This window comes from Indicator indicator, chromosome 7 (assembly GCF_027791375.1).
Source record: "Indicator indicator isolate 239-I01 chromosome 7, UM_Iind_1.1, whole genome shotgun sequence".
In the NCBI taxonomy this organism is placed as follows: domain Eukaryota; kingdom Metazoa; phylum Chordata; class Aves; order Piciformes; family Indicatoridae; genus Indicator; species Indicator indicator.
Window position 1 is genome coordinate 29,545,575 of NC_072016.1, and position 26,132 is coordinate 29,571,706.

Sequence of the window (26,132 nt, forward strand, 5' to 3'; positions counted from 1 at the left end):
TCCACTCCTCTGACACGCACAGCCAAGGGAAGACACTGCATGGGTACCAAGGGTGCCAAGTTAAAAATCAATTGGCTTTACCCCGAAGTATTTCTTTGCAGCTTCCAATAAAGCTCAAGTTTTCAAACCAACTAAAGAAACAACTGTATTTTTAGAACCACAAATTGTTTTTGTGTTTTACCACTTCTTAAAATAATTTATATGAGGCTTTTTTCTGTTGTTTTTTAGGGACCCAAGACCTGGTCAGACGTTTGTCAGACTGGGAGCAGTAACCTAGCTAGTTACTATACCTTTTGGACGTATCACAAGCTAACAGCTGCACCCAAGAATTGATATCCAATTTAAATATTTGAATAGTTTTAGTAATTTCAATCCAACTTTTCAAACTAACTCCCAGATCTGGAATTCTGCACAATTATCACTAAATAAAAACAGAAACAGACATTTTTTTCCCCAACATCCACTATTTAGTGGTTATTACTTGAACTGCAAAAAGCCAAGATGCTATAAAAACATTGTTCTGGAGAAACTCCTCTCTCCCTTCACCCAAAGTATGTGCTGGATTTTTAGACAGAACATAAACCATGTCTGAATAGTTTTAGTCTCAAAGAGGCTCCGCTCCCCCTGGCTCCACCACTTGCAGTGCTCCTCCAGTGCTTCCCCTTGCAGTTTTGTTTCAAGCCCGGGGAGGGCAGAGCAGTGGCCCAGGAACCAGTCCAGCATCTCAAGCCTCACATCCCTGTGAAACAAGGACTTGGGCTGTCACACACAGGCCACAGACATGAGAAATCAAGAAGACAACATTTGATAAAGTCATTTTAATGGAAAATGTAAAACCCCTTTCAACTTCAATGTACAAAGCATGTGTAACACTTGCACTTTTAACAAATTAAAGCAAGCCAATGTTTTAAAAAAATACATCATTGAATGTATATATGTATATATTTACATGGCATATTAAGTTTAATATTTAGCTTTAAAAGTTCACATAAATTTTACCAAAATGAGACAATTTTTAAATAAATTACACCTTTTGAAAACGTTTAATTGTACACTGAATAGCTTCAATAAAATACTGAAGTGTCTGTATTTAATATCTACTTTATATACTTTATATTTTACAAAGTTTACATTTATTTGGCAGTAATTTTTAGATTATGACATGACTGCTGTGCGGACTCAGCAAGATCCCAAATGCAGGCAATAGCTGGTGTTTGTGTCCTACTCTCACAGTAACTGTCTCAATGTAGTGAAAAATATCTGAATTATTTTAGCAAACTGTACAAGTCACATTTACATTTGATCAACAATATAGCATAGAATTTTGTGGGTTTTTTTCCAAAAATAAATACATCATCTTAAATCTTTTGACATTTCACAAACTTCATATACAGTATGATACAGGACAGCAGAATGCTGCTTAACTGTTTGTAAGTCTAAAGTAATCACAGTGGCTGTGATATGAAGCTCTACCGTTGCAGTGTCATTAACAAGTAAATACGATGACTTCTTGGCACTGATGGTTTGTGAAGCTTAAATTAGTGTGCAGACTGTTCATGTCTCAGAAAAAATAACCTCCAGCTGATGTTAGCACACAAAAAAGCAGGGAACACTTAGTTTTCATCCATGTCTTCCATTTCACCTTCATGAATCTTCAGAGCTCTCACCATTTCTTTGACTGCATGATACAAGATATTTTTGACCTGCAAGAACAAGCAGACATTTTAGTAAGGCCTAAACTAAGAAGCTCTGCAAAGCAACTGCCTTTAGGACGGAGCCCTAAGCCTAGTGGATGGAAATAAAAGGAAGGCTACATCAAGCCAGGACTAAAGGAAACACCTTTTTAAAACATAACGTGAAATAAATAAATCCAGCAACTGAAGGGAGTCATTTGCACCCCTGGCATTCATGCTGCTGCTGCTTATTGTTATTCTGTGTGAACAGCAGTGAGGAAGTAGCTCCACAGCTGTTCCGCATTTCAATGAGCCTGAGCAGCCCTGTCTTCCCCACAGCTTGCAGAGCAGAATTCATTTCCTACCTGCAGTTTATCATCGTAATTGATTTCTTCCTTTGACAGCCTCAGCTCCTGCGTTAAGTGAAATGACTGCACAAGATGTTCTGGAGACACAAAGTCTTCAGTTACTTGAACGCAACTGTGAAAATTTTGCACCTATCCAAAAAAACAAGGAGACTGATAATTAGCATTCTGGACTTACTCTTTGGCAGATACCTGAGAAAAGAGTGGGGCCCCAGAGCCCTTAAACCACAGGCTTATCAGACTGAAGGGCGTCTTTATGCGTTTTATGTAGAGAGCAATTATGTTTGACTTATCTAAGTTAGCTGCTGACAAAAGGTAGGCTTTGAACAACACACATCTGCCCGTGCTCTGGTGCTGCTTCTGGAGCCAGCTCCGACATGAATTCGATGAGCTCTGCCGTGTTATTGCCCTCGTCAGCAGCCACACAGGCACAGCTGCTGTGTGTGTGCTGCTGCTGCTTCACATGTGCTGCTGCTGCATAGCCATTTCCAGAGCACTGCACAGGCACTGCAGCCACACACCAATGTGGCAGCAGCCCTGCAGGACCCTGCTCCTCAGGCCGTGCAGCTGCGCTGGAAGCACTCTGCCAGGCACAACTTGCCATGTTTGCTAAGAAGTAACTGCCAGTGGAAATACTTAGGAGGGGAAAAAAAAAACAATGAACCAACATGAACAGAAGTGCAGAAGTGGGGTATGGGGAGGAAAAGAACAGGCCCTCTAAATTTTCTCTAAACACTTCTTACCAATAAGAGGGAACTACTGAGAGAACTGGACAGGTCATACCTGGGAGGACAAGGAAAGGAAAAAAACCCTTCCTGGTTGTGACTTGACTACTAGTTTCTGTTTGTCCTCTTCCAAAACATACAGCATCAGGTTTTCTTCCCAAACCCTTACAAATCAGTTTCCTTAGCATGTCAAAACCCTAATTTCCTCAAATTCCAACAAGTGCTCATGAAGTTGTGCAATGTCAATACCGCAAACTTTCAAAACCTGGGTGGTGAGAAGGGAGCACCTTTGCCATTCTAGCAAACAAACAGTCCCAGCTTGCCAGTACTGATGAAGATCTGCATATTCTAAGCTCGAGCCTAGCAGAACCTGGGTGTTTTAGTGCATACTCTAGAACTTCCATTGTGATACCAGACATTCAAAGGTCCTTTGGGGTCTACACAATTGAGGACACAGCTCATACACTTCACTTTAAACAAAGGGTGCATATCATTTAAAAAATCTTCAAAAACACTGCATAGCTCTGATTTTATAAGGTAGATTGCCCCTTTACAGGTGAAATCTCAGAGGGTAACCCCTGGCTCAACACTAGTGCTGTAGGGAGGCTTTCTGTAGCCTCATAATCGTCAAGGGTACAATGCAGTGCCATTCCCTCCTGTGAATTAATCAAACCAGGGCTCATTCCAGAGACTAAGAGGGTTTACTGATGCCACACAATAGGCAAACAGCAGAAAGCCAGGAGCAAGGAAACAGCTGCAGAAGTGCCACCACAAGGCTTTTACCAGCACTTGGGGAATTTCCTAGAGCTTCAGCTGAAACATCTCTGTGCTGCACAGACAGGCTGCCGGCTCCAGCCCCACCTCTTCCCTTGCAGGCTTCTCACTTGATTTTCAAGTCTCTACGTGCCCTTGTTTTCCTTTCTACCCTGTGCCAATTCCACACCATTCTTTCACTTTCTCCTCTCTGAGACAAAGTTTTACTGATTCCTTCTCCCTCCACTGCAGACAATATTTGTTGCCCTCAGATCTTTCACTCTGCTGTGCATTAAACCTCCTTCCCTCCCTTCCAGGGCCGCCTTCTGGGTGTGCAAGTCCTTGTGGGAAAGACAGATTTTACCCAGCTGATCTGGTACTCAGCATGGGAATGCCCTGCTGACAGCCCACAGGCAGTTCTATTTATAATATTTGTAATACAAGCTGATACAATGACACACACAAATAAATAACTTCAGTAACAATTCCCCTGAGCTTTGTGGGGCAAGGACTTACAGCACTCCCACAGCTGTCCCAGCTCCAGCTAAACTGAGAACAGCTTCACCTCCAGCCCATGCAGAGCAGAGGTTTTGCATCAGGGCCTGGGAGATGGGTGGAGCATTGGCAAAGCCTCAGACCAGAGCTGGAACATGACAAGGTGAGTAGGCAGGGAGGAAAGGGCTCTCCATCCTCGCCACATGGGCCTCTCCCTCCTGTACTTACAGCCGTAGATCAGCCCTTTCCTGCACGGCTCAGCCCTGAGGTCAGCGCTCAGCCAGCAGCTCTGTATAGGCAACTCCCAGACCTTTATCCTACATCCTTATCATAACACTGCCAGGATGTCCCATCACCTCCAGCATGTTATTTTACAATCTACAATCCTGCTGTTAAATCAAGATAACACTGCTATAAAAACCAACATTGTAATAACCTGTTCTACTACGAACAAGTTTTTTGCATGTAGCCTGAACAACACATTTCAATCACTGGCTCAAGTGCTCAAGTGTTTCTAACTTTCAATTTATCACTAAGCTATCTTACTAATTTGGAGCCATCAAATTAAAAACAGGAGGGCATCCCTACAGGACAACTGTGATACAAGATGACCCAGAGCAGCAGAATGAGTGAATCATTTGAGAAAACACGAACACCTCCACCCTTTCCCCCTTTTTTTTCATGGGGAGGTTTTCAAGGAGAGCAGAGGGATTGCTGTTGAAAGTGCCAGAGAGAGAACAAGGCCCAGGCATTAGCAATGCAAGGGGCAATTCGGAGCTCCCCTTCTCATAAAGCCAAGAAGAAAGGAATCCTACAGTGCATCACTCATGGTACATTCAGGGAAGCATCTGCAGAGTCCAGTCCAACACTCTATTTCTGGCTTTCCCCCCCACCCCCAGGAGCAATTTCCTCCAAAAGAGGTACTGGCAAAACTACTGAGACCGTCACAGCTCACAAGAGAGGGTCTACCTCCCACCCTACCGCTGGAACAGTTTGACTTTGCCTACTGAAATGACCACAAGAGGGATGTGACCGCAGTTTGCAAGTACACAGAGAGAAGGGAGCAATCTGGGAAGCAAGAGGAACTCTTTATGCAACCAGAAAGATGCTAAGAACAATTTCCTTTCAGAGCTAGACATGAATTCATAGAAGGTGGAAAATACCCACCAACAAAGAACACACAGAATATACAAAATCTCCTCTCTGTTAGAATAGCAACATTCTAGACCAGCAGCAGTGTGACAACATCCTGACTGGCTCCAGGTTGCAAGTGTCAGAGTCACACTACGCAGTGACCACAGGCGGCTGCACTCCTTAACTCCATCCCCTCAGCCTGATTTCCACTGCTCCACAACACTACAGATAAGCAAATTAAAAAGAAAAAAAAATTAATTTACCAGCAAATATAGTATCAACTCTCATCCGGTTTTAATTATCAAAGCCTCATGATGTACATGTAAATCTGAATCACTTAAGATGTAAACCTAGTATGTATTCTTGTTCAGACTTATTTTGAAGTGTTGAACTGTGCTTTGTGTACGTGCTGCTCCCCAAGGTCAGTATTTATGCATCTCTATATAGAGCACTCTGCATGTACATGAAAGAACACCACGCTTTCATTTCCTCCTACGTGGCAGATTCACAGGAACTTCTTATGGAAGATGAAAAGGTTCTCAACTTCACCCACTAAGGTTTCAAAACACCACCTTATTAACTCCTTGATGCCAGAAGCTGCAACATTACCACTTCAAAAGCAATCTGGAGTTTAAAGCCAGAAAGGTAAGAGTGGCCTTATTTTTGGTCCTTAAACCTAGGAACTGCAGGGAAGCCTGGAACACTCCCACTACTTCATGTTTTCTTTTCTGTGTACCTTTATACAGAACCATATGCTATAGAAAATTTCCCAGTATGCTTGCTATTTTCTGTGGGTTCTCTTTTCACTCTTGTATCACTACTTCCTTGTTTTATCAGATCAGAGTAAGGTTACTAGAGGATGCAACACAAATCTTATAAATTCTGCCAGTCCTAAGTGCTTCAGCCCAACAGGAGTTAAGAATAACATAACATCAACAACAGACGTTCCTTCACCTTTGTGAAGCAGCATCAAGCCCTGGAGACACGTTACAGGGAAAACCAACCTACATTGCCTGGGTTTGTGGGGTTTTCGATTTCTTTTACCAGAAAAATCAATCCACAGAGATCATCCAGGGTTAACACACCACCCAATGACTCACTGAAACAATAAAGGAGTCTAGTCTGGGTAAGGTACCTGTTGCTTCCAGTGCCTGAGGCACTGACACAGCCAGCAGACTAGGGAGGCAATACCTAGTTTTTCACAGTGAAAACCCTACTGCCCTGGTCATGGTGACATGGTAAACCACTGTTTCCTTTCTGCTCAGTTTGGAAGGTGACCTGCAGACCAGAAACCAAACAGCATCTTCTTCAGAAAGGCCTGGCCCTACCTGAACCCAGGTGACTATGAATGATAGATCTGTAAGAGCAAGATGGGTTTAACAACCCCTAATGCAGGGTGGGGATGCTCCTCATTCCTTGATAGCCAGCTACCTTACTAATGGTGCTTGACAACTGGCAAGACAACAAGAAAGCACCCTTCATTTCCTGGTACAAGAGGAAAATATTCATGGAGTGAAGCAACAAATATAGAACTGCCCAACCCCCATGTCTAAATAACTGTGCTTTCTTTCACCAAGGAGAAAGTTTGCAGTCAGAGGGGGGAAAAAAAAAAAAAAAAAAAAGAGACCAAAGAACAAAACGCTCAGCAAACAAAATGAAGTAACAAACCCTATAGGCTAACAGGTGCCTGAAGATTGCCATACAAATTCATTCTGTTTCTCCAGAAATGCCCTCCCGGCAGTACTTTTTCTTACATAACTAAGAATGAAATCATCCCAGCTGCTGCAAAGGTGATATCAATCTGACAGCAAGGAAAGCTACTGAAGGAACAAGGATGACTCCTGGTGACTGATAAAACTTCTGGGTAAAAACGAACTTAACGATGAGCAGGAAAATAACCTCCACATCCTGTTACAGAAACACCCAAATTGTCTCTACAGCTGAAGACAAAAAACAGTAACACCTGACACGCAGGTATTTTTATCTGCTTGGGTTGCTCTCCCTGCCTCTACAGCATTAGGTTAACATTTGGCTTAAAAGTGAAAAACCAAGCAAAACTAACCTTTCTTGTAACACCAGCTTCTTTAGACATTTGCTAACGAAATGTAAAGTGGAAAAAAGCAGTTCATGACAGCCTGCTCACTTTAAAGCAAGAACAGAACAGTATTAGTTCAAGCACTCGAGTTGCTCTATGTTAGTACATGGACCCTATCATACATTTTGAGTACAGATGTAGTTCCCTCTTTGAAGAAAAAAAAAAAGTTGTATTAGTGTTATTTACTCCTGCATGTCCATAAGCAGCTGTACATTACCTGATGAAGGGCTCCTGCTGGTAGGATAATGGCATCACCAAGAAACTGAATAACTGTGCAGGTTTTTACTCCGTATTCTTCCAGAAGTCTTTGGCGAAGTTTTTTGTTCACGTACCAACTCTGATCACGAATTGGATCATGTTCTGGTAAAACCTCTAAGCCTTGCTCTTTCGCTATCTGTAAGTACAGAACAAATTCTGTGTCACTTTCAAAAGAAGATGAACTTTTTGCTGCTAAGTTCTACGTAAACCTCAGGTACGTGCAACATCATGCTCCCAATGCTAACTAAAGAATTTCAGTTAGTGATTGAAAAGAAGCTCAAAGGAACTGGGATGTCCCACTGAAGACACCTGAAGAACACAGAGCTTTAAAGAACATAACAAAATAATCTGTTCATAAGCAACATGGTATTTATGTGACATCTTTCTTCAATAAAATCTGTTCTCAAGAGTTCCTGTGATGCCAATTCCCTCAAGCTTAAACCTCCAGTTTTGACAGAGACATGACACCACAACCTCAGCTTGGGAAAAAATCAGCAAATAAAACTTTGTCATACAGTCCTGGGCAACCTTCTCCAGGTGACTCTGCTTGAGTAGAGGGTTGGACAAGAGGTCTTCTTTCTATCTCAACCACTCTGCGGCAAGTTATTTTCCTACCATCCTCATCAATGAGCTTGGGAAAAATGGACATTAAAAAATACTTCCTAACAGTGGTGAACTTAACTGCAACAACCATTTCTCATTAAGTTAACTACAGGGGAACAAATTATTACCCTTAATCTATTGCTAATTAATTATAGTGACTAAGAAGTGCCTAAACGTAAAAAACCTCCTATTTATCTAATCCATTCACCACGACTCAGCTATTAGATCATGAAAACCATGAATTTTTATTCATATTGATATTAAATATACTTGTGTGATACAGAGCTTGAAACTGGTCCTCTGCATTATCACATTCCTTTTGTACTAACAAGATATGGAGATTTCGTCTATCAGCAAGCAAGTGGTTCTAAGGTCAATTAATCTCCAATTCAATATTCCAAAAGTACTACCAGACTAAAAGCACAAGGCAGCACACAGTTCATTTTGGCCCCCATGGCAAACTGAGGCAGCAGATTGACAAGCTTTATTACTTAGCATCTTAAGTGCTTCTGTTTCAAAGGGTCTCACAACATCCCTTAATTGCTCTGAAAGAAGAAATGCTGAACAATGCTCATTGTTACCTATTCCCTTCAGTTCATGATTTTGTTCACAATCCTGTTCTCCAAACTGAAGAGCCACTATCTACTTTACAAATGAACAGAAAATCCTCACTATATAATTAATAATCTCCTGGAACTTGCTGTATTTTATTTACTAGCGCTTATTTTTCTCCACAGTTCAGCATGCCAGAGAGCAACTGTTTGAGTCACCAGAGGACAGCTGCCCTGAGACAGAAACACTGCCTTATTGTCCAAGAGAATCTTTACTGCTCCATTTCTTAGGCTCTTCCTGCTTTCAGTAGAAACTTTGACCTTCAGCCTGTTTATGGACCTCTTTAGTTCAGCTAGTAAAAATGCATCTGGTATTTTTTTCCCCGCAGTGGAAGATAGTGAAGACTGCTTTTCCCCATGCAACCACTTCAGTGGTATTTTGGTACTCCTATGTCATCCATCAAGATCGCTTTCTAGAACACGGAAACACGCTGAAGACAGGGCACAGAAAACTGTTTCCAAAATGGCATCGCTCAATTCAATGCCATTGATGACCATCAATACCCAATGGTGGATGTTCATCCCATGTGTAAATAACGACCTGGAAGGTTCTGATGTGACTCTAACTTGTGTGTCACATGTTGCCAAAGACCTGCACGGCAGCTAATGTTGGAGAAGTTTGCTGCCCTGAGACACATTATCTCCCACCACACTTTTACCTTCACTAAGAGCCAAGCCATGCTGTTCAATCTAACTGACATGAGAGAGTGCTTAGGAAGATCAGTGGCTGCCTATTGGCAAGGTCAGGGGTTTTCGCGTGGGAAAATTCACAAAAACTTCAGCATCTGGTAAGGCAGGAATGGACCAATGACAGAAGACATTATCCTACGAATTATCCTTCCTATTGAAGAAGGACAAGAACACATCTGTGTCACTTCTGACATGTCAGAGTTTGCAGGCTACCTGTAACTCTCAAGAAGTGAATACCTATCATGTTACACACTTTACTTGTTCATGATGAAGCAGGTCAATCATAATTTCCTAGAAAACCATTTTCCTTTCCTAAGAATGGTGGTAGTGTTTGTGGGTTTTGCCAGCCCCCTCTGGTTTACCAGTTACTGAGATTATATATATGAAAAATTATTACAAATCTAACCTTTTGCAGAAACTCCCTTATCTTGTCAGCATCTTTGCCAGCATAGATGTGCCATAAAGCACCAGGTAATTCACTCGAGTCTTTCAACCGCTTTCTTAAAAGGTCATCCAAATCTTCCTCTTCAAACTTCTTCAGAACTCCTAAGATTGAACAAAAGTATTTTTCAAGACAGACATGAGGAAAAAACTAAATTAAACATCTTCAGATTTCTTAAGTGAGCAGATAAAAGTTTGTTGAAGACAACAGAAGTCCTGAGGTGGTAATTTTGTCTGGTGTAGGTAAATCATTTATGAGAACATGAGTTCCGAAAATACCTTCAAAATGTGTAACTTTTGAGCTTTTCTTTTATTTTGTGAATTTGACAGAACACATTCTCTACCTGAAATAAACCAGCAGGGCTGGCATCAAAAATTAGAAGATGAAAAAGGTATTTTCCTGCAGTCAGCAAAAGTAATGCTTTGCACACTGCTCTGCAGCAGCTGGTTGAGAAGCTAGTCCTCTCAAGGTGCCAGAGTTCTGGTGCTGTTAACTCAGCGCATAGGCAAGTGAAAACAGAGCTTATGGAGGACAGCGAATCTTACTGCAGCTCTGTTAGTCACACCTGCAATCTGCATTTGCTGATTATGAAATAAGAGGACAAAAGAATAAGGGGAATGAAACAAAACTATTTCAGTGATTTAAAGACTGTTTCCCATAAGCAATAAACTTCATACAGATGACTAACATACACCAATTGAAGGTCTCCAGTGCTGAAAAATTATATTACAGTCCAAATTCAATCGAGCAAACACAGTGCATCCAGAGAGAGCAGAATAAACAGAAGCTTTGGCAATAAATCATCCTGACATAACTGTTAGAACTACCAGCTTCCAGAGAAAATCCTTTATCCTGCACTTTCCTTAGCTCTGCCAGCTTCAGCAGAATGGTGCATCAGTTGCAGGCACGGGCAAAAAGAAGTGAAAACTGTTTGCAATACCATTTCATAATTCATGAATTTATGCAGAATTAACGTGTGCAAATCCTTGAAACACAGAATCTCTCAAGTTTTAGCAAGTACTTATGGGTATTGTTGACCTGCTTCAGAAGAGGGGTATCAATTTTAAAAGCTGATCATGCAGACCATCCACACTTCTTACAATGAGCTTCCCTTTACCTGATTTGGAAAGTACTCCATTTCCTTTTGCTATACCAACATAAACAAGGATGTTCACGACATCAGAAACTTCAATATGGAGATTTGTGGTTCCTATATCATGGTCTTTAGTAGCAGCCACACCTATGTTACAAGATAAAGATTTGCTGTATTCTGTGTTCATCTTTAGACAGAAACGTGCAACAGCTAACAGAGAAGAAAATGTCTGAAAGTGCAGTAAGAGCATGACAGCAAACATTTTAGGTATAGGCAGGCTTTAACATAAAAGTATTGAGATACACCAACTACAAATGTGCTTTTGTTTCACTTGCTAAACAAGAAAACATTAACTTTTTAACAGAGACCTGGAGATCTCTCAGTCCAGGTGACTGTCCCTATGCAACAGCTGTGTCAGAACAAAACACATTTCAGACGAATAATTTCCTGACCAGTACATTCCTTCCTTACCTTTCAGGTTGTCCAGGACAGAATATAAGAACAAGGAATACATAAGGCTATCGAATCAAATGTTTCACTTCTATGCCTGGTTGTAAGCCGAGTTCTTATTCAAAAGAAATCCCCAAGCAAAGTGGAAAAATAATTTGTGAAAACACACATTTGAGTCAAAATGATATTACAGAACTGTAAGCCTTGCAGCAGCATTGCATCAAAGCACCATTAATGATTCAGTTCTTCAGACCCATGCCTTCATCACTACAATTAATATGCTCATTTCAAAGGACATGCGGAGAACTTTTTGAATCAAAGCCATCATGACACAAATTACAACTCATTTCTTCTCCTATTAGCATAATTTGTAAAACAGGATTGAACACATTTCTTTTCCAAAGAAGGACCAGCTGGAAAAGGTCCGAGGAAAACATCCTTTTTTTAAACAGGCTTTTGAGTGTAGAGCATAGAAGTGATGAAAAATATGCTGAAATTATTTATGACTAGAATTAGGAACACAACAATACTCCACAAAGTATTTTGCCACACAGCATTAAAGGCAGAATCTGTGTGTAAAAGTGGCTGACCCTTTCTAGGCTTCAGAAGACTGTACCAGCACAAGACAAGAATGCAGAAGGCAAACTCTCATGCCTCAGGTGCAAACACTGTTAACATGCAAGTCAGGCACATATTTCGTCTATATCCACAAAACAATAATCCTCCGAGCAAAGCTCAGCTTTCTCTCCAACACCACACCATGAGATGTTCTACACTTTGAAGGGAAGAGGTAACTGCTGCACTTCCAAGGTATGCTCACCATAAGCACTGCATAGTCTGGGCCCCAAATCTGGACGGACAAAAAATCCTGGTAGATGAGAAGCCAAGTTTAGTTTTCCTTCTGGACTACAATATTCAGGCAAAGGTAAGCTTTTTAGCAAGTCCTCATATCTGAGGAGAAAAGAAAGAAGAATGTAACAGAATTTGTGCCATAGACCAAAAAAAAAATCCAAACAACCTAACATAGAAATTGACATAAGAATATCTGACATTAAACTCAAATACCTTGCTGGCATCATAGCCTTGAAATCTTCCCCAGAAGGCCAATCCTTCAGTTTTAGTAGAGCTGTTTCTCCATTTTTAATTTTCTGCCGTTCTGCAAGTAACACAGAAATTAGTAAAAACTGTTTTACTTTATTCAACTAAAATATAACTCAACTCTTAACCTGTGTATAAAGATTTCATCCATATAACAGGAGAATTATTTCTGAGACTAAGGAATGATACAAACCAAATTCAACTAGTTGAGGAACAATGACATTTGTTTGGTTTCTTAGTACAATCTAAGCAGTGTATTAGTTCATCTTTAATTCTGCGTAAGTACAAAAGAATGCAAATTTCCATCATATTCTCTGGAAACAGATTACCTAGAAGCTTTCTTTTTAAATTAAATTTTCTTCAAAGCCCCCAGACCAATAAAGACTACTTTTAACTTCAGTTTCTAACATCAACCATGTTCAGAATCAATGGAAATTACGTACTTGAAACATCTTCAAAACCATCCCAGAACTCCTTGACATTGGTGTTTGAAATAATACTGTCTTTGCAGTTCAGGATATCGGCTTGCTGGTTTCCAAAATCTAGACTAATTGAGTCAGCTTTCCACAGACTGAAGTTCATTTTCTTGTGCATACCAGACACCAAAACAGGCTGTAAAAAGAAAAATAATTACTTAGCTTATTGTAAGCAAACACCTCCTTCAATCAAGCTGGAGTACAAATGCACCTGAAACACACACTGACGACCTCAGCACTGATGAGCTTGCTAACACCACTTCTAACCACAACTATACCCAAGACCTCCTACTCATCTTTTTGGTATCTGACACTCCAAACCAGTAATTTGTTTTTTATTATTAGCAATTAACTGAAGTTTAAGGAACAGGAGATTTCTATTAGGCTACACCTGACAAGCTTTTCTCCACTGCTAACACATTTTCAAGCACTGAGTTTGGCCAATCTGTCCTTCAACTCAACATCCCAGAGTTCATAGTGAGGTCACTTTATAGACCAACCAGCACAATACCCACCCTTCCTTGCTTCCAGCACTCTTTGAACAGCTTCCAGTTGTTGCTGTTTTTATGGTCTTTGAGCCACAGAACATGCTTATCACAGATCCAGGAATACTGAATATCGCTGTACCGTTTACTGCACTCATCCTGAATACAGTTTTTATCATCCTTTGGCTCATCTTTAATTTCAGATTTCACGTTTATCTTTGGTGCTCTATTTGGTGGAATCTTGTTTTCTACTACAGAAGCAATTATATCATCAAGAATGTTTGGCATAGTCCTTCCACTCTTGCCACTCTGTTGAGAAACAAATAAACATGCGCATCAATGACGGAATATCAAATCAAGTACATGCAACTCTTTTTGCAGTAGAATCACATTTCACTAGCAGCCAGAAGGCCGAGGCTATCTACTTTCTTTCTAGGAAACTGCATGCATTCTCATATGGAAAGTTAGAAATATAGTTATTTTTGGAATGTTCCTTTACTTTGTAAGGTTAAGGCTTTATCTAATTTCATGGACATTTTCTTCATAGCATGCATCAATTACCACTCTCTCTACATATGAATAAAATGTTCATGCAAACATGTGTCTGTATAAAGTTTTAATTCCGAGTATTTAAAGCAACATAGCTGTCAGACTGCTCTAACTAAAACATACCAAAACAAGTTACATAGAATGGCTTAGATTTGAGGAGACCTTTGAGATCATCTACTCCAACCTCCCCGCCCATGGGAAGAATGACACATCTCTGGACACACTGGATGCTCTCCATCACCACATTCAGGTGCACTTCCTGGTTCATACGGGCTTGCTCAGAATTGGATTAAACATCCCTGCAGGTCTCCATTACTGCTTTTATTGGTATAATCACTATCAAAGTTCCACATTTGAAGAGACAGTGGGATTTCACTTTTTTTAATTCAAACAACAAAAAACCCCACAGAAGTCTGCTGGCATTGCAGTTCCCTTGCCTAAGACCTTGCTTCATAACCATTGTTTAGAACCTCTTTACTTTCTAAAACTATCAATTCCCTTCCATCAAGAAGGCAGCACCCAAGACACTGTATCTCTTAACTGTACATTAACACAGCTGGAGTATTTTACTGCATTTCAAATTTCCAGTTACAGTCATAAAATTAGCAATTAACACATGGAATGAGTATGAGATGATTACATGTACACCATAGGCAAGCTAGTCACAAAAATCTCTACAAATATATTACAAACAAAACTAGCAATGACCACTGCTGCTGTTGTTACTTCAAATCCTGGTGTAAAAACTGAGTCTGGTAAACACTTACTGCTGTTCCGGTTGAGTAAACTGGAGCAAAGGCAATACCAGCATCTGTAGAACCTAGACGGAGTTTGCCTGCTGTTGTAGTTAATAAATCTCGTAAGGTTGAGCCCTGCTCATTGTTCTGGGATGCAGGAGGGGAGCCTTTACAGTTTTGGGACTCCAAATTATCCTGGTCTTTCTCTTCCTTTGAATGTTTTCCAGAAGGACATTCTTTGTTCTCTAAAACAGAAATAATCATTGGACGTTTACACTGTTGTACCGTGAAGCAGACACAGGAACAGCACCAGTGGCCTGCATTTTATATTGGTGGCAACATACTGTAGCACTAGTGTTTTATTCACCTGGAAACACACCAGAGGATGAACTAGATGCTTCAAAATGCAGTCAAACAGTGTGACCATGAAAAGGCCTTCCTCAGCATCTCAGACATGCAGCTGAGTGAGTACCTGTCACAAATGAGAGATGCTGTAGCTGGAAACGCTGCCACGTTACATATGCATTCCACTGGTGGCTCTTCTGCTACCAGATCCTGATGCCACCAGGTGAAAGCATTGCAGTTTCAAGATGAAAATGATGAGGGGAAAGAACATATTTTTTTCTTTTTTGTGTGAACTTTCCCTAATTAATTCAATTACATATCACTTGTACCCTCAAAGTCACGGAGATGACAATTTCAAACACATACCTTTCTTTTCTTCTCTGGCTTTCTGCTCTGCAAGGTCAGCTAACCAGTGCAGCGGGGATTGGGATTCAGGTGGTGTTAACTTGCTGTCTGTGCTTACGTCACTCCTTGGACTTGTATTACCGTTTGTCTCAGACTTCTGAGGAGTATTCTGCTGTTGAGACTCAGGCATGCACAGCGAAATTTTATTGCTGTGGTTAAGGACATTCTGCAAAACCTGTAAAGAACAAATTTATTTTTAAGTCTTTGCTTTAATGCATTTGAAAGACAAGGCCAGCATTTAATCATATGTATACAAATTGCACCACAACTGGTACTATTCAGATATAAAAATCCCCAAGAATCAGAACACCTGAACAAACCATGATGTACACAAACATTTCAGACTCACCTGAGATACACCATTCATTGCAGGGAGCTTGCCAGCCTGTGTGCTCTGCTTGCTGGTACACTGACAATGGGACTTAATTTCAAATTTTTCTCTAATGTGGTGCATAGCATCTAAAAGATCTGTCAAAACTGGAAGACAAAAAAAAGAAAAAAAAAGCATCAGCAGCTCTCAATCATTTTGCGTCCCTCTTTACAATACACACACTGTGATGCTAAAATGCTGTCTCCGAACCTTTAAAAAAAATTTAAACTATTAGAAATATGAAATTTACCACTCAAAAATACCACAAAGACTGTCCAGTTTACCTTAAAATCTGTGCAGAAAGTCCTAAGGTCTTTAAGTAGGTAACTGCACATTACACTTCTGAATAATCTAACTTTCATGCTGCATTGCCCCTGCATGACACACAGTGAGCAAGCCAGTCATTCATTATTTACTCCTCATTGTTCAATGGGTGGATCCCGGCTTCATTTAATAAACCCACCAAACTATAGACTGATGTGAGCCATGTCTTGACAAAAAACTATACGTGACCATGTAATTTGAGGCTGTTTGGTAATGGGTACGCACAGAAGAATAAAAGTGGGGTTATGTAAGCAGTCTTCACTGTGCTGTTTCCAGGTGAGTGGTTCACTTCATAATTTAAAATTAAAACCAGTATCAATCTGGAACCTGTTCTGAGGAATGTCACAATGTGAATTTATTATGGAATCTAACCAACCTGCGTTTCTATCTGAACTGGCATATTACAACCCATAAAGTAATGGCTGCATCTGCATTTCCAGGTTAAAATAACTTATGAGTTTACTTAACAAGTTTGAGTCGCACATAGGAGTTTTCTTTTCGCAGCTCTGCATCAATGCTGCCGGAGATCACAAGTCAAGTTGTGCTAACGACGACCCCACCAACTGCACTTCCTCATAGAATTTATTTGGTTGTAAGAAAAATTCTGAATTTAGCTGAGTTTAGGATCACTCTTAATTTTTCACAGCTCCTTTGCTGTGTTTTCAGATGCTCAATCAGATGTCTAACTACAAACTCCTGGCTAAGCTGTCAGCCTGTGGCTTGGACAGCAGCACTCTGCGCTGGGTTAGGAACTGGCTGGAGGGCTGAGCCCAGAGAGTGGTGGTGAATGGTGCCACTGCCAGCTGGCAGCCTGTCACTAGTGGTGTCCCCCAGGGATCAGTGCTGGGCCCCATCCTGTTCAATATCTTTATTGATGATCTGGATGAGGGGATTGAGTCTATCATCAGTAAATTTGCAGATGACACCAAGCTGGGAGCAGGTGTTGATCTGTTAGAAGGTAGAAGGGCTCTGCAGAGGGACCTTGACAGGCTGGACAGATGGGCAGAGTCCAACATGATGGCATTCAACAAATCCAAGTGCCAGGTGCTCCGCTTTGGCCACAACAACCCCATGCAGAGCTACAGGCTGGGGTCAGAGTGGCTGGAGAGCAGCCAGGCAGAGAGGGACCTGGGGGTACTGGTTGACAGCCGCCTGAACATGAGCCAGCAGTGTGCCCAGGTGGCCAACAGAGCCAATGGCATCCTGGCCTGCATCAGGCATAGTGTGGCCAGCAGGAGCAGGGAGGTCATTGTACCCCTGTACACAGCACTGGGTAGGCCACACCTTGAGTACTGTGTCCAGTTCTGGGCCCCTCAGTTTAGGAAAGATGTTGAATTGCTGGAGCATGTCCAGAGAAGGGCAACGAGGCTGGTGAGAGGCCTTGAGCACAAGCCCTATGAGGAGAGGCTGAGGGAGCTGGGACTGTTTAGCCTGGAGAAGAGGAGGCTCAGGGGTGACCTCATTGCTGTCTACAACTACCTGAAAGGAGGTTGTAGCCAGGTGGGGGTTGGTCTCTTCTCCCAGGCAACCAGCACCAGAACAAGAGGACACAGTCTCAAGCTGCGCCTGGGGAGGTTTAGACTGGAGGTGAGGAGAAAGTTCTTCACAGAGAGAGTGGTTGGCCATTGGAATGGGCTGCCCAGGGAGGTGGTGGAGTCACCGTCCCTGGAGGTGTTCAAGAGGGGACTGGACGTGGCACTTGGTGCCATGGTTTAGATAGTCATGAGGTTTAGGGTGACAGGTTGGACTCAATGATCTTTGAGGTCTCTTCCAGCCTCCTTGATTCTATGATTCTATTCTACAACCACAAATGATTTTTTTTTTTTTGTGTGGGTGGGACAGAACACAGAGTAAAACAAATCCCCAAAAGTCTGCTGCCCCATAATGCTCCTTGCCAGAAATATTCTCAGATTTTATTTTAAGATCTAAGGTCAGATCTGAGAAGTACATTCTGGCTGCCTTACTCTGCTCTGAAAAGGTACAGAACAGTAACATCAAACACCCTGAATTTCGTCACTGCCTGTCCCCAAAACCCCTTCAGACATCTGTCAGCGTACTCCACTCCCTCTCATCGTCATCTGTCCCCCTCTTGCTGTTAACTGCCCAGAATCACTTGCCTTCCTGCAATGATTTGACACAGTTCTCAGGTTTTTAAATGGAAAATGGGAAGTTTCATGGAACAGCTCTGGCTTCTCTTCACAGAAAGATCTGGACAAAAAACCCCACATCCTGCTTGTTTGCAGGTGGTCTTACCAGAGCCTGGAATAATCTGTGTTGGCATCAGGTGTTTGTGATCATGAGGCTGCCCCTTCACACACTTCATCCAGGCATACAACTCTTTATCTGCAAAAGAGCATTGGCAATTGTTTTACTTTACTTCCAGCGGTACACAGAGAGAGCTAACTAACATTTTTCAGATTTGCTTTAGTTAGAAATGGGTTTCTACACATACTGTAAAGTCTTGTGTCCTGGTATCCCATGGACCAAAGATCTGCATATAACAGCTGTTTTTCACAATAAGGAAAAGAATGGAGAATTTTAACAATACTGAAAGCTGAAGTAGCTGCTTGTAACACAGACCCTTGCCAATAACTGAATTTCAAAGCAGGTTCCTTTTACTACATGTAGTGAGGTGCTGATGTGGTGCAAACTGAAAGCCTTTACAGCTGTGACTAAGACAGTGAGACTCCCTTGAGGAATTCTAACAGGGAGAAGAGACACAACTGGGCTGTGATTGTACTGGGGACTGAATGTAGCACAGGCCATGCCCCAACTGAAAGTGGCTGTCTTTGATCAGAGAGGGCCAAAGAAGCCAAAAAGATGACCTTTTAACCAAATCCATTCTCTGATTTGGCCTGCACCAATGTCCCTGGTGGCACAAGCAATGAGGAAGTTGCATCATGGATTTGTGACAGAATAAAGCAACCATGAAATCACAAGTCTGTATGTTCTGGTTGAAAATACGTTTGTGGCAGCAGAGAGGGCCCTACTGGTAGGAGAGAGAGGCTTCCTATAAAGTTTCAGGAAGATGGTCCCTGCTAGAAAAGGATGCAGTGTAGAAGTAAGACAGGGGAAGAGCAAGAGCGAAAAACGTCTGTGATGCTGGGGCAGAAATAGGAATGCAACTTCTCTCTCAACCCCCAGTCTTGTATCCTATCCACTGAACTGCTAGTATTAAGAACCTTTGCAAATCTTTCTGCTAAGTTTGGTCAGCTCTACCAATGTAAACTGAAGAGCACAGCAAAAGGAGGAGCATTTAGCACATAAAAACTTCATTTTCTTACCCTGTAATAGACACAATGTACCAAATGCACCTTTCAGAAAAATAATAATTTGTTAGCTAGTTCATGGAGTTTGTACCTCCTAAAACACTGGAATATAGAACAAATCACAAACCCAAAATAGCATGGTATTCCACTTGATGGTGCCATGAACTGTCTGACGCCAGCAATGGATGTGCATTCATTCATAGAGTGGTGAGAGAAGTCATTGATAGTTATCTGAATACGGAATATTGAAGCCTCTAACTTTCCTGCTGAAGCAGGGGGAAACCACTGTATTCTCTATTACATTTAGCAACTGTAAAAACAACTACTAGTTCCAGGATAAACGGTGTAATATAAAGTGCTATTAAATAGAAATGGGTGGGTGGTTCTGAACTTGGTAAGAGGGTGCCAAGGAGAGATACAGTTCACGCAAATCCTACAGCATCAGAAGAAATAAAGCCACAGAGAGGGAAGCTGTCGTGCTTCTGCTTTTGTGTGTAATTTTGTGATGAATGGTTAGAAGAAAGTCTTTACTGTTAGAACACTGAAAAGAAGTCTGCTTCTGTATACTGCTTTTTTAAGCTTTGAAGACATTTTACTAACATTTTCCTGGCTGGTTAACATGCACACTATAAAAAGCCTCTGCCTGCGGGTTCCCACTAGAGTAAATAACGCTCGGCATATATCCCAAACCACGTCAGCAGATGGATGCGCACACATGCGTGCACACAGGCTTTAAAGCCACTTAGGAGCTGCTGAAGCAGCCTCCAACATCAAAGCATTGACGACTCTTCTCAGTGTTGGAAAACACTAACTCTAGTTTCCTAGAAACTTGAAGGCTTTGATGGGAGTCTCTGGGAACGTCCTATAACCACAGTGCAGAAGGCCTCTCACTGCAAGCCAAGGACAAAGTGGATGTGTCTCTCCGTTTGTCAAAGATTTGCCACACGACAGTTAAACTTCATTTTACTAACACTTCACATCTATGACATGTGCTATGACAAACGTGGAAATGCTTTTCAAAACAACATTATACTTGAACTGTTTCCTGGGGCAGTGTGTGACTGCAGGACTGTGCCAGGGCACAATGCCTGCCACCCAGGGGAAGCTGCCTGCTTTCCAAAAAGCAGCCTGAGCACCAACTTAATAGCCAAGGGCTGAATGACCAGATCAATCTTCAAGTGATTCCTTCTTTAAACTGCAACCACGCTGGGTCACTCAGAAGCCACAGGTCTGCAAGTCAGTCCTGTTATACTTCACTACATGCTGAACTAGACATGTCCATTAAAGTATAGGAATTAGACTGAGTACACATGTAGGCTGGTGGAAGCCTCCATTAATGCTCGTTCTAAATACTATGTGAAGTATTTTTCTCCATCTCTTTTTTATAATAAAAAAGGTGGCTTCTAAGTGAGGAGTACATGGATTGTCATATTAAAAAGAGGACATCAGAAAGCACTCCTGTCAAGGCAAGTTCTAACAGCAGTGAGTTACCAGAGAGCAGGGAGGTATAATGGAGTGCTGGCCTCACAGATGAAGAACAAGATTTAACCTTGAGGGGCAAAACACAAGCAATCTAAGACAATCCACAAAATAAAAAAAAGACTGAAAAGTGGACATAAAGACCTAAAATAGCCCGCAGAGCAGTTGCTTTCTGAAGGACTGGTTCTGCACCTACCAACAAAAAAGGAGGAGAAAAAGATCTAAGAGAAACCAGAACACACAAGCAATAATTTAACACTTTACAGAAAAGCAGTTACACTCATGGATCAACAACTCTACAACAAACGAGAATAAACAGCCTATACAACAATCTAGTTCATAAAGAACTGACCTCTGGAACTTTTTCTTTCCTTTGCCTTGTAACAATCTAGGCAGACCACAAATCCACATTTTTGGCAGACCCAATGAATGTTAAATAATGTGGCTTCACACGCATCACACATCTCACGGACTCCTCTCACTGCTCTCTTCCATGCAATTTTGGCTGAAATACAAAGTAAGCAGAATAAAAAGACTAAAACTTCAATGCAAAGTACAGAATGAATATTTTTATAAATGAAGTGTTTGTAATTTTCCCCCCAAATGCCAGCTGGGTGTAGGGGGAGCAAAGTGATCCTTCTCTAACAGACCATCCACATCTACCCCCCGTAGTTTCATGACACAGCATCCCCATCAATGCTACTAGCAATACGCTAGGAAGACATTAAAACATTAAAAAAACTCACAGATGAAAGTAACACAGAAAGAATATTCCTGCTCACCATGAATGGCTTGCAAGTACCAAGAGCTTGAATATATAATTTTAACCCCATGCAATGAATAGAGCTAGGTTTTTCACCTGCCTGCCTATGGGACATGTTTAATCTCAAGGGCAGCCAAACTGATGCATTTGATGATAGAAGTCCTTGGCCATAAAGAAAGTGCCTGTTCTGGAATCAGTCTAGTACTCCTCATACTACCTGATATTAGTGGAGCCACCAGCTCATCTCCAGCCTGCACCCATCTGCTGTGGGCCAGAAGGACAGATCAACTGTGGCTTTGGTGGGGAGGTGCTGGTGTTAGCACATGGTCTGTGGGGCCCACGCTGTCTCATTATTCTCCTTTGTTGTGAGAAGGAGACACATCAGAAACACAATGTCTGTTGGCAGCAATCACTATCTGGCTCACTGTGGGCCTTGGCTTGAAGCTGGCTGGCGAGCTGGAGGCCAAGCTGGGAACTGAGGCTGTTCCAATCCCAACAGCAGCCTGGCCTCAGCTCTCGCCCAGCATAGCCACCGGCGCAGGGATGGAGAACAGGATGGCCCTCTGACCAAGGTTCCTGCCCTTTCCCAACATAATCCATTACCAACAGCCTAGGAAAATGCAGCATGAGAGTCCAGTAAAGTTTGCTACTCAAAAGGACTAAATGGGTCATGACAAATGCTAACACTCAAGTAACAGTACACAACCCTCCAGAGCATTTGAGATTTCCTTACCATCTTTCTTCACCCAGGACATGGCTGTTTTTTCAGATGTTACTAGCTGACAAAATTTATCACCTATGATATCTAGAATGTATTTAGAAGTTTCTAGGTCCAGTTCATCATCTTCATAGTTTTCATGTGTCCATAAACTCAGTGCCTCATCATCATATTGATCAGGAGAGGAGAAACCATCTATCCTAACCACTCCATTCTTACTAAAAGATAACCTAAAAATGAAAACAGACAGCATTATATTCTAGGACTGACAGTTCAGTAACCAATTTGCCTTACAACAAGTAAGTTTTCTTTACCTTCTTTAGTATCCTACCACATTTTTTTAATTAAAAATTAAATCCTAGTCATTCTTCAAATGACTAGTAAGAAAGAACAAAAACTAAAACTAACTTTTTAGGCACTTTTTGCATTCAGTTTTCTTATCATTCCTTCTAACATTTATTATTGCTTTAGAATTGCAGACAGGAAAATTATCTTTCCCACCCACAAAAGCTTGGTTCCACCTATTCCTCACCTTTAATTTTCAAGTGTCTGGAATAGCACTCACTCAGTCTGACTCCCATTTTATAGATCTCTCTATCCTACTGCTCTCATACTCAGAAAACAGGAATCTGAACATTATATTTAAGTCTAAGCAAAACAAATCACTAATACAAGATAATGTTTTTGTATCCGCTTATTTTTGACCTTTAAAACCACTAAAAGCTTTCCTGTTATCCTACCCAATACCATCCCACCAACCCTGGCTATATTTAGCCTATTTTTAAGTAGTAACAATTAATTATTCCATCTTGCATAATACAGGATAATTCATTATGCATATGTAACTATTATAATAGTTAAAGAATTTTACAGCAGTGCCAGTAAAACCATCTTGAACTCAAAACTTTTAAGTACCAAACCCAGTATTTAGATATGTATCACAGAATCATGTATTTAATGAACAAGAAGAAACGGTCAATTTGCAGATACGACTAACAACAGTAGTGCAAACTTCAGTTACAATTCAAGCCCTATTATCCAACACAATGAAAAATAATTAAACTGTCATATGATTTACCACAACATGTTCAAAACACTTGAATTTTTAAATTTCGTAACTTTTATAAAGCATTGACAAAGCTTTGAAGGAAGGGATGCCAAGATGTCAAGATGTCAAGACATCTTTCCAGATCTTGACAGGCTTCAGAAGTGAGCTAGTGCCAACTGCATGAGGTTCAATAAGTCAAAGTGCAAGGTCCTGCATTTGTGTCAGGCCAATCCCAGGCACAAAACCAGGCTGAGTGCAGAGTGGGTCGAGAGTAGCTCTGATTAGAGACTTGGATTTGTTGACTGATAAGAAGCTCACCATCAGCCAGCCAGCAGTGTGCTCATGCAGCCCAGAAAGCAGCCATGTGCTGGGTTGCATCAAGAGGAGCAGCAGATCAAGAGAAGTGATTCTGCCCCTTTGCTCTTTTGAGACTCCACCTCAAATACTGCATCCAATTCTGGTGTCCTCATCATAAGAAGGACACAGAGCTACTGGAGTGAGTCCAGAGGAGGGCCACAAAGATGATCCAAGTGCTGGAACACCTCTGCTATGAGCATAGGCTGAGGGAGCTGGACTTGTTCAGCCTAGAGAAGACTCAAGAGGCACCTTATAGCTACCTTCCAATATCTGAAGGGATCCTACAAGAAGGCTGCCAAGGGACTTTTCATAAGGGTGTCTGGCAATCTGACAAGGGGGAATGGTTGGAAGCTGAAGGAGAGTAGAGTTAGATTCTGACACTGCCACATTAGGAACTAAATATTCTCTTACACAGAAGGTATTGAGAGTCCAACTTTGAAATGATTGCTGTAGGGCTATCACTTTGTAACTAAAGCTATGTTATAAAAGATTAAACCTGACCTGGGAAACAAACAATTTCTTCTCCAAGCCAAGTCAGATACACACTGACAACAGAGCCCACATGCTACTGAAAGCTGTTTTGGTTCTGCCTCGATAGCTGTGCTGCCTGCACCATGTATGGTGTGCCCCATCCTGGGAAATTCTCTTATGAGCTTTCCTTGTGGAAAAGGAGGTCATAATGCCTCTGTCCTCCAAAAACTCCCAGCAAACCCTGAGCAGCATTCCCACCATAGACTGGCATAAGAACAACCACGATTAAGTACGGTTCTGGGGTTGTACAACTTGTCCAGAATAACTGAAGCTTGCCTTTTGAAAATCCCACTTCAAATGTCACAGATACCTGTGTAATGGTGATGTGCTCTATTTTCTGCTTGCCTTAGGTACTTTGGGCAGCTATTCAGATGTCTCTGGTATAAAAGCTTTAAACAGCAATGAAGTCAATTCACAAAAGAAGTAAGAAATACAAATGTAAATACTGGGAAATTAAGACAGTGTCTTTTATCAGGCAGACTCACTGAGCCAGAAAAATCAGACAAGCTTCCAAGCCTTAAAGTCCTTTGTCAGTTATTATTTCTAAAAGTTAAACCACCACATTATCAGGAAAACAGATGTACTTACCGTCGGAAGTAGTAAAATCTACAAAATACTGGTGAGTGAGTTGGTTCTTCTCCTTTCTTACTTCTTATTAACCTACATTCTCTGCATTTCTGCAAATTTGGTCCTATTTCAGAGCAAGAATCATCCTGCAAAAAGGACTCTCCAGTTTGCTTCAGCTTCTTGACTTTGCGCCAGTCTTTTAACACTGAGCGGGGTATACCAGCTGCAGAAGTAAGGGGAGTTTCAGGTGAGGTACAGCCAGCATCCAACCTTTCAGAAAGTACATTTGTTACCTGAAGAACATTTGTTACTGTTACATCTGTCTGTCCACCTGCCAGCACACACATTTGAAAACCATAGCTACTGATCAGATTGCTACAGGCAGAAGCACAGTTAAGTACCTGCTGAGCTACCAGGAATACACTGGACATTATTTTCTCTTGTATTAGGTGTATCATTCACCAAATATTCCACTACAATCATCTACAGAATATCATCCTTACAAAACAAGCAAAGGAAAAAAGGTTTGACTTGTGTTTCAGGCGAAGATGTATGCAAAAGATAAATACAAGTTAATGAATGAAAGCAGAGCTTAGAAAAATTAATAAATTGTACTCCTTACACATCTATTTTTTGCTGAGAGGTAGAGGTAGTATTACAAAAGAGCAGCTCTATTCACATGAACTCATAAGGAAGATCAGAACCCATTTACTCTCTGTCAAGTTTGTTGGCTTTGCAAGGCTAAGCAGCACAATTCTATTTTTGATATGAAAGTCAGCATATGTGACACTGAGTAACACAAGGAAAAAATCTATTGAATAAGATCTGAAATTTTCACATACATATTTTGAAACTAAACCCTGTTGTTATTTAACCAGTTTTTCAGTTTAATGACTTTTTAAAGTGGCACCAGTTTTCTCTGCAGACAGAAGTATCTGTTGTTTCATCTACCACTACTCTTGTAAACAGGGATCTGACGTAGGATGATAGAGAGGTCAGGGTGCTAACTTTGGACTTGGTACCTGGGTTCAAATCTGTATTTTGCCAGCAATGAGTTGTGCAAACTTTTGAGAGTGACAGATTGCCTGTGCCTCAGTTCATGGCCTACAAAAGGCACTCCCAGCTCATCTGAGGAGCATGATGGCAACTGCATCAAAACTCAAGGGCCAAAGTACAGCTTTACTAGTCCAAAACAGTTTTCTGCCTTGGAACCAGAGATCCTGG

At 41.3% G+C, this 26,132-nt stretch overlaps 1 protein-coding gene across 1 annotated transcript in view; it reads right to left on the reverse strand.

Annotated features, from left to right (window-relative positions):
* Nucleotides 1-1,033: 1,033 nt before the first annotated feature.
* JMJD1C (jumonji domain containing 1C) overlaps nucleotides 1,034-26,132 on the reverse strand; it is a 36,386-nt gene continuing 11,287 nt past the window's right edge. Inside the window, exons 7-22 of the mRNA XM_054382775.1 lie at nucleotides 24,930-25,131; nucleotides 22,421-22,635; nucleotides 21,277-21,429; nucleotides 18,430-18,519; nucleotides 15,832-15,959; nucleotides 15,444-15,657; nucleotides 14,763-14,977; nucleotides 13,477-13,755; nucleotides 12,929-13,097; nucleotides 12,453-12,543; nucleotides 12,208-12,338; nucleotides 10,962-11,084; nucleotides 9,809-9,948; nucleotides 7,458-7,634; nucleotides 2,039-2,170; nucleotides 1,034-1,703 (exon numbers count right to left, since the gene is read on the reverse strand). Coding sequence (XP_054238750.1) covers nucleotides 1,614-1,703; nucleotides 2,039-2,170; nucleotides 7,458-7,634; nucleotides 9,809-9,948; nucleotides 10,962-11,084; nucleotides 12,208-12,338; nucleotides 12,453-12,543; nucleotides 12,929-13,097; nucleotides 13,477-13,755; nucleotides 14,763-14,977; nucleotides 15,444-15,657; nucleotides 15,832-15,959; nucleotides 18,430-18,519; nucleotides 21,277-21,429; nucleotides 22,421-22,635; nucleotides 24,930-25,131 — 2,549 coding nt within the window. The 3' untranslated portion in view covers nucleotides 1,034-1,613. The remainder of the gene's footprint in view (nucleotides 1,704-2,038; nucleotides 2,171-7,457; nucleotides 7,635-9,808; nucleotides 9,949-10,961; nucleotides 11,085-12,207; nucleotides 12,339-12,452; nucleotides 12,544-12,928; nucleotides 13,098-13,476; nucleotides 13,756-14,762; nucleotides 14,978-15,443; nucleotides 15,658-15,831; nucleotides 15,960-18,429; nucleotides 18,520-21,276; nucleotides 21,430-22,420; nucleotides 22,636-24,929; nucleotides 25,132-26,132) is intronic.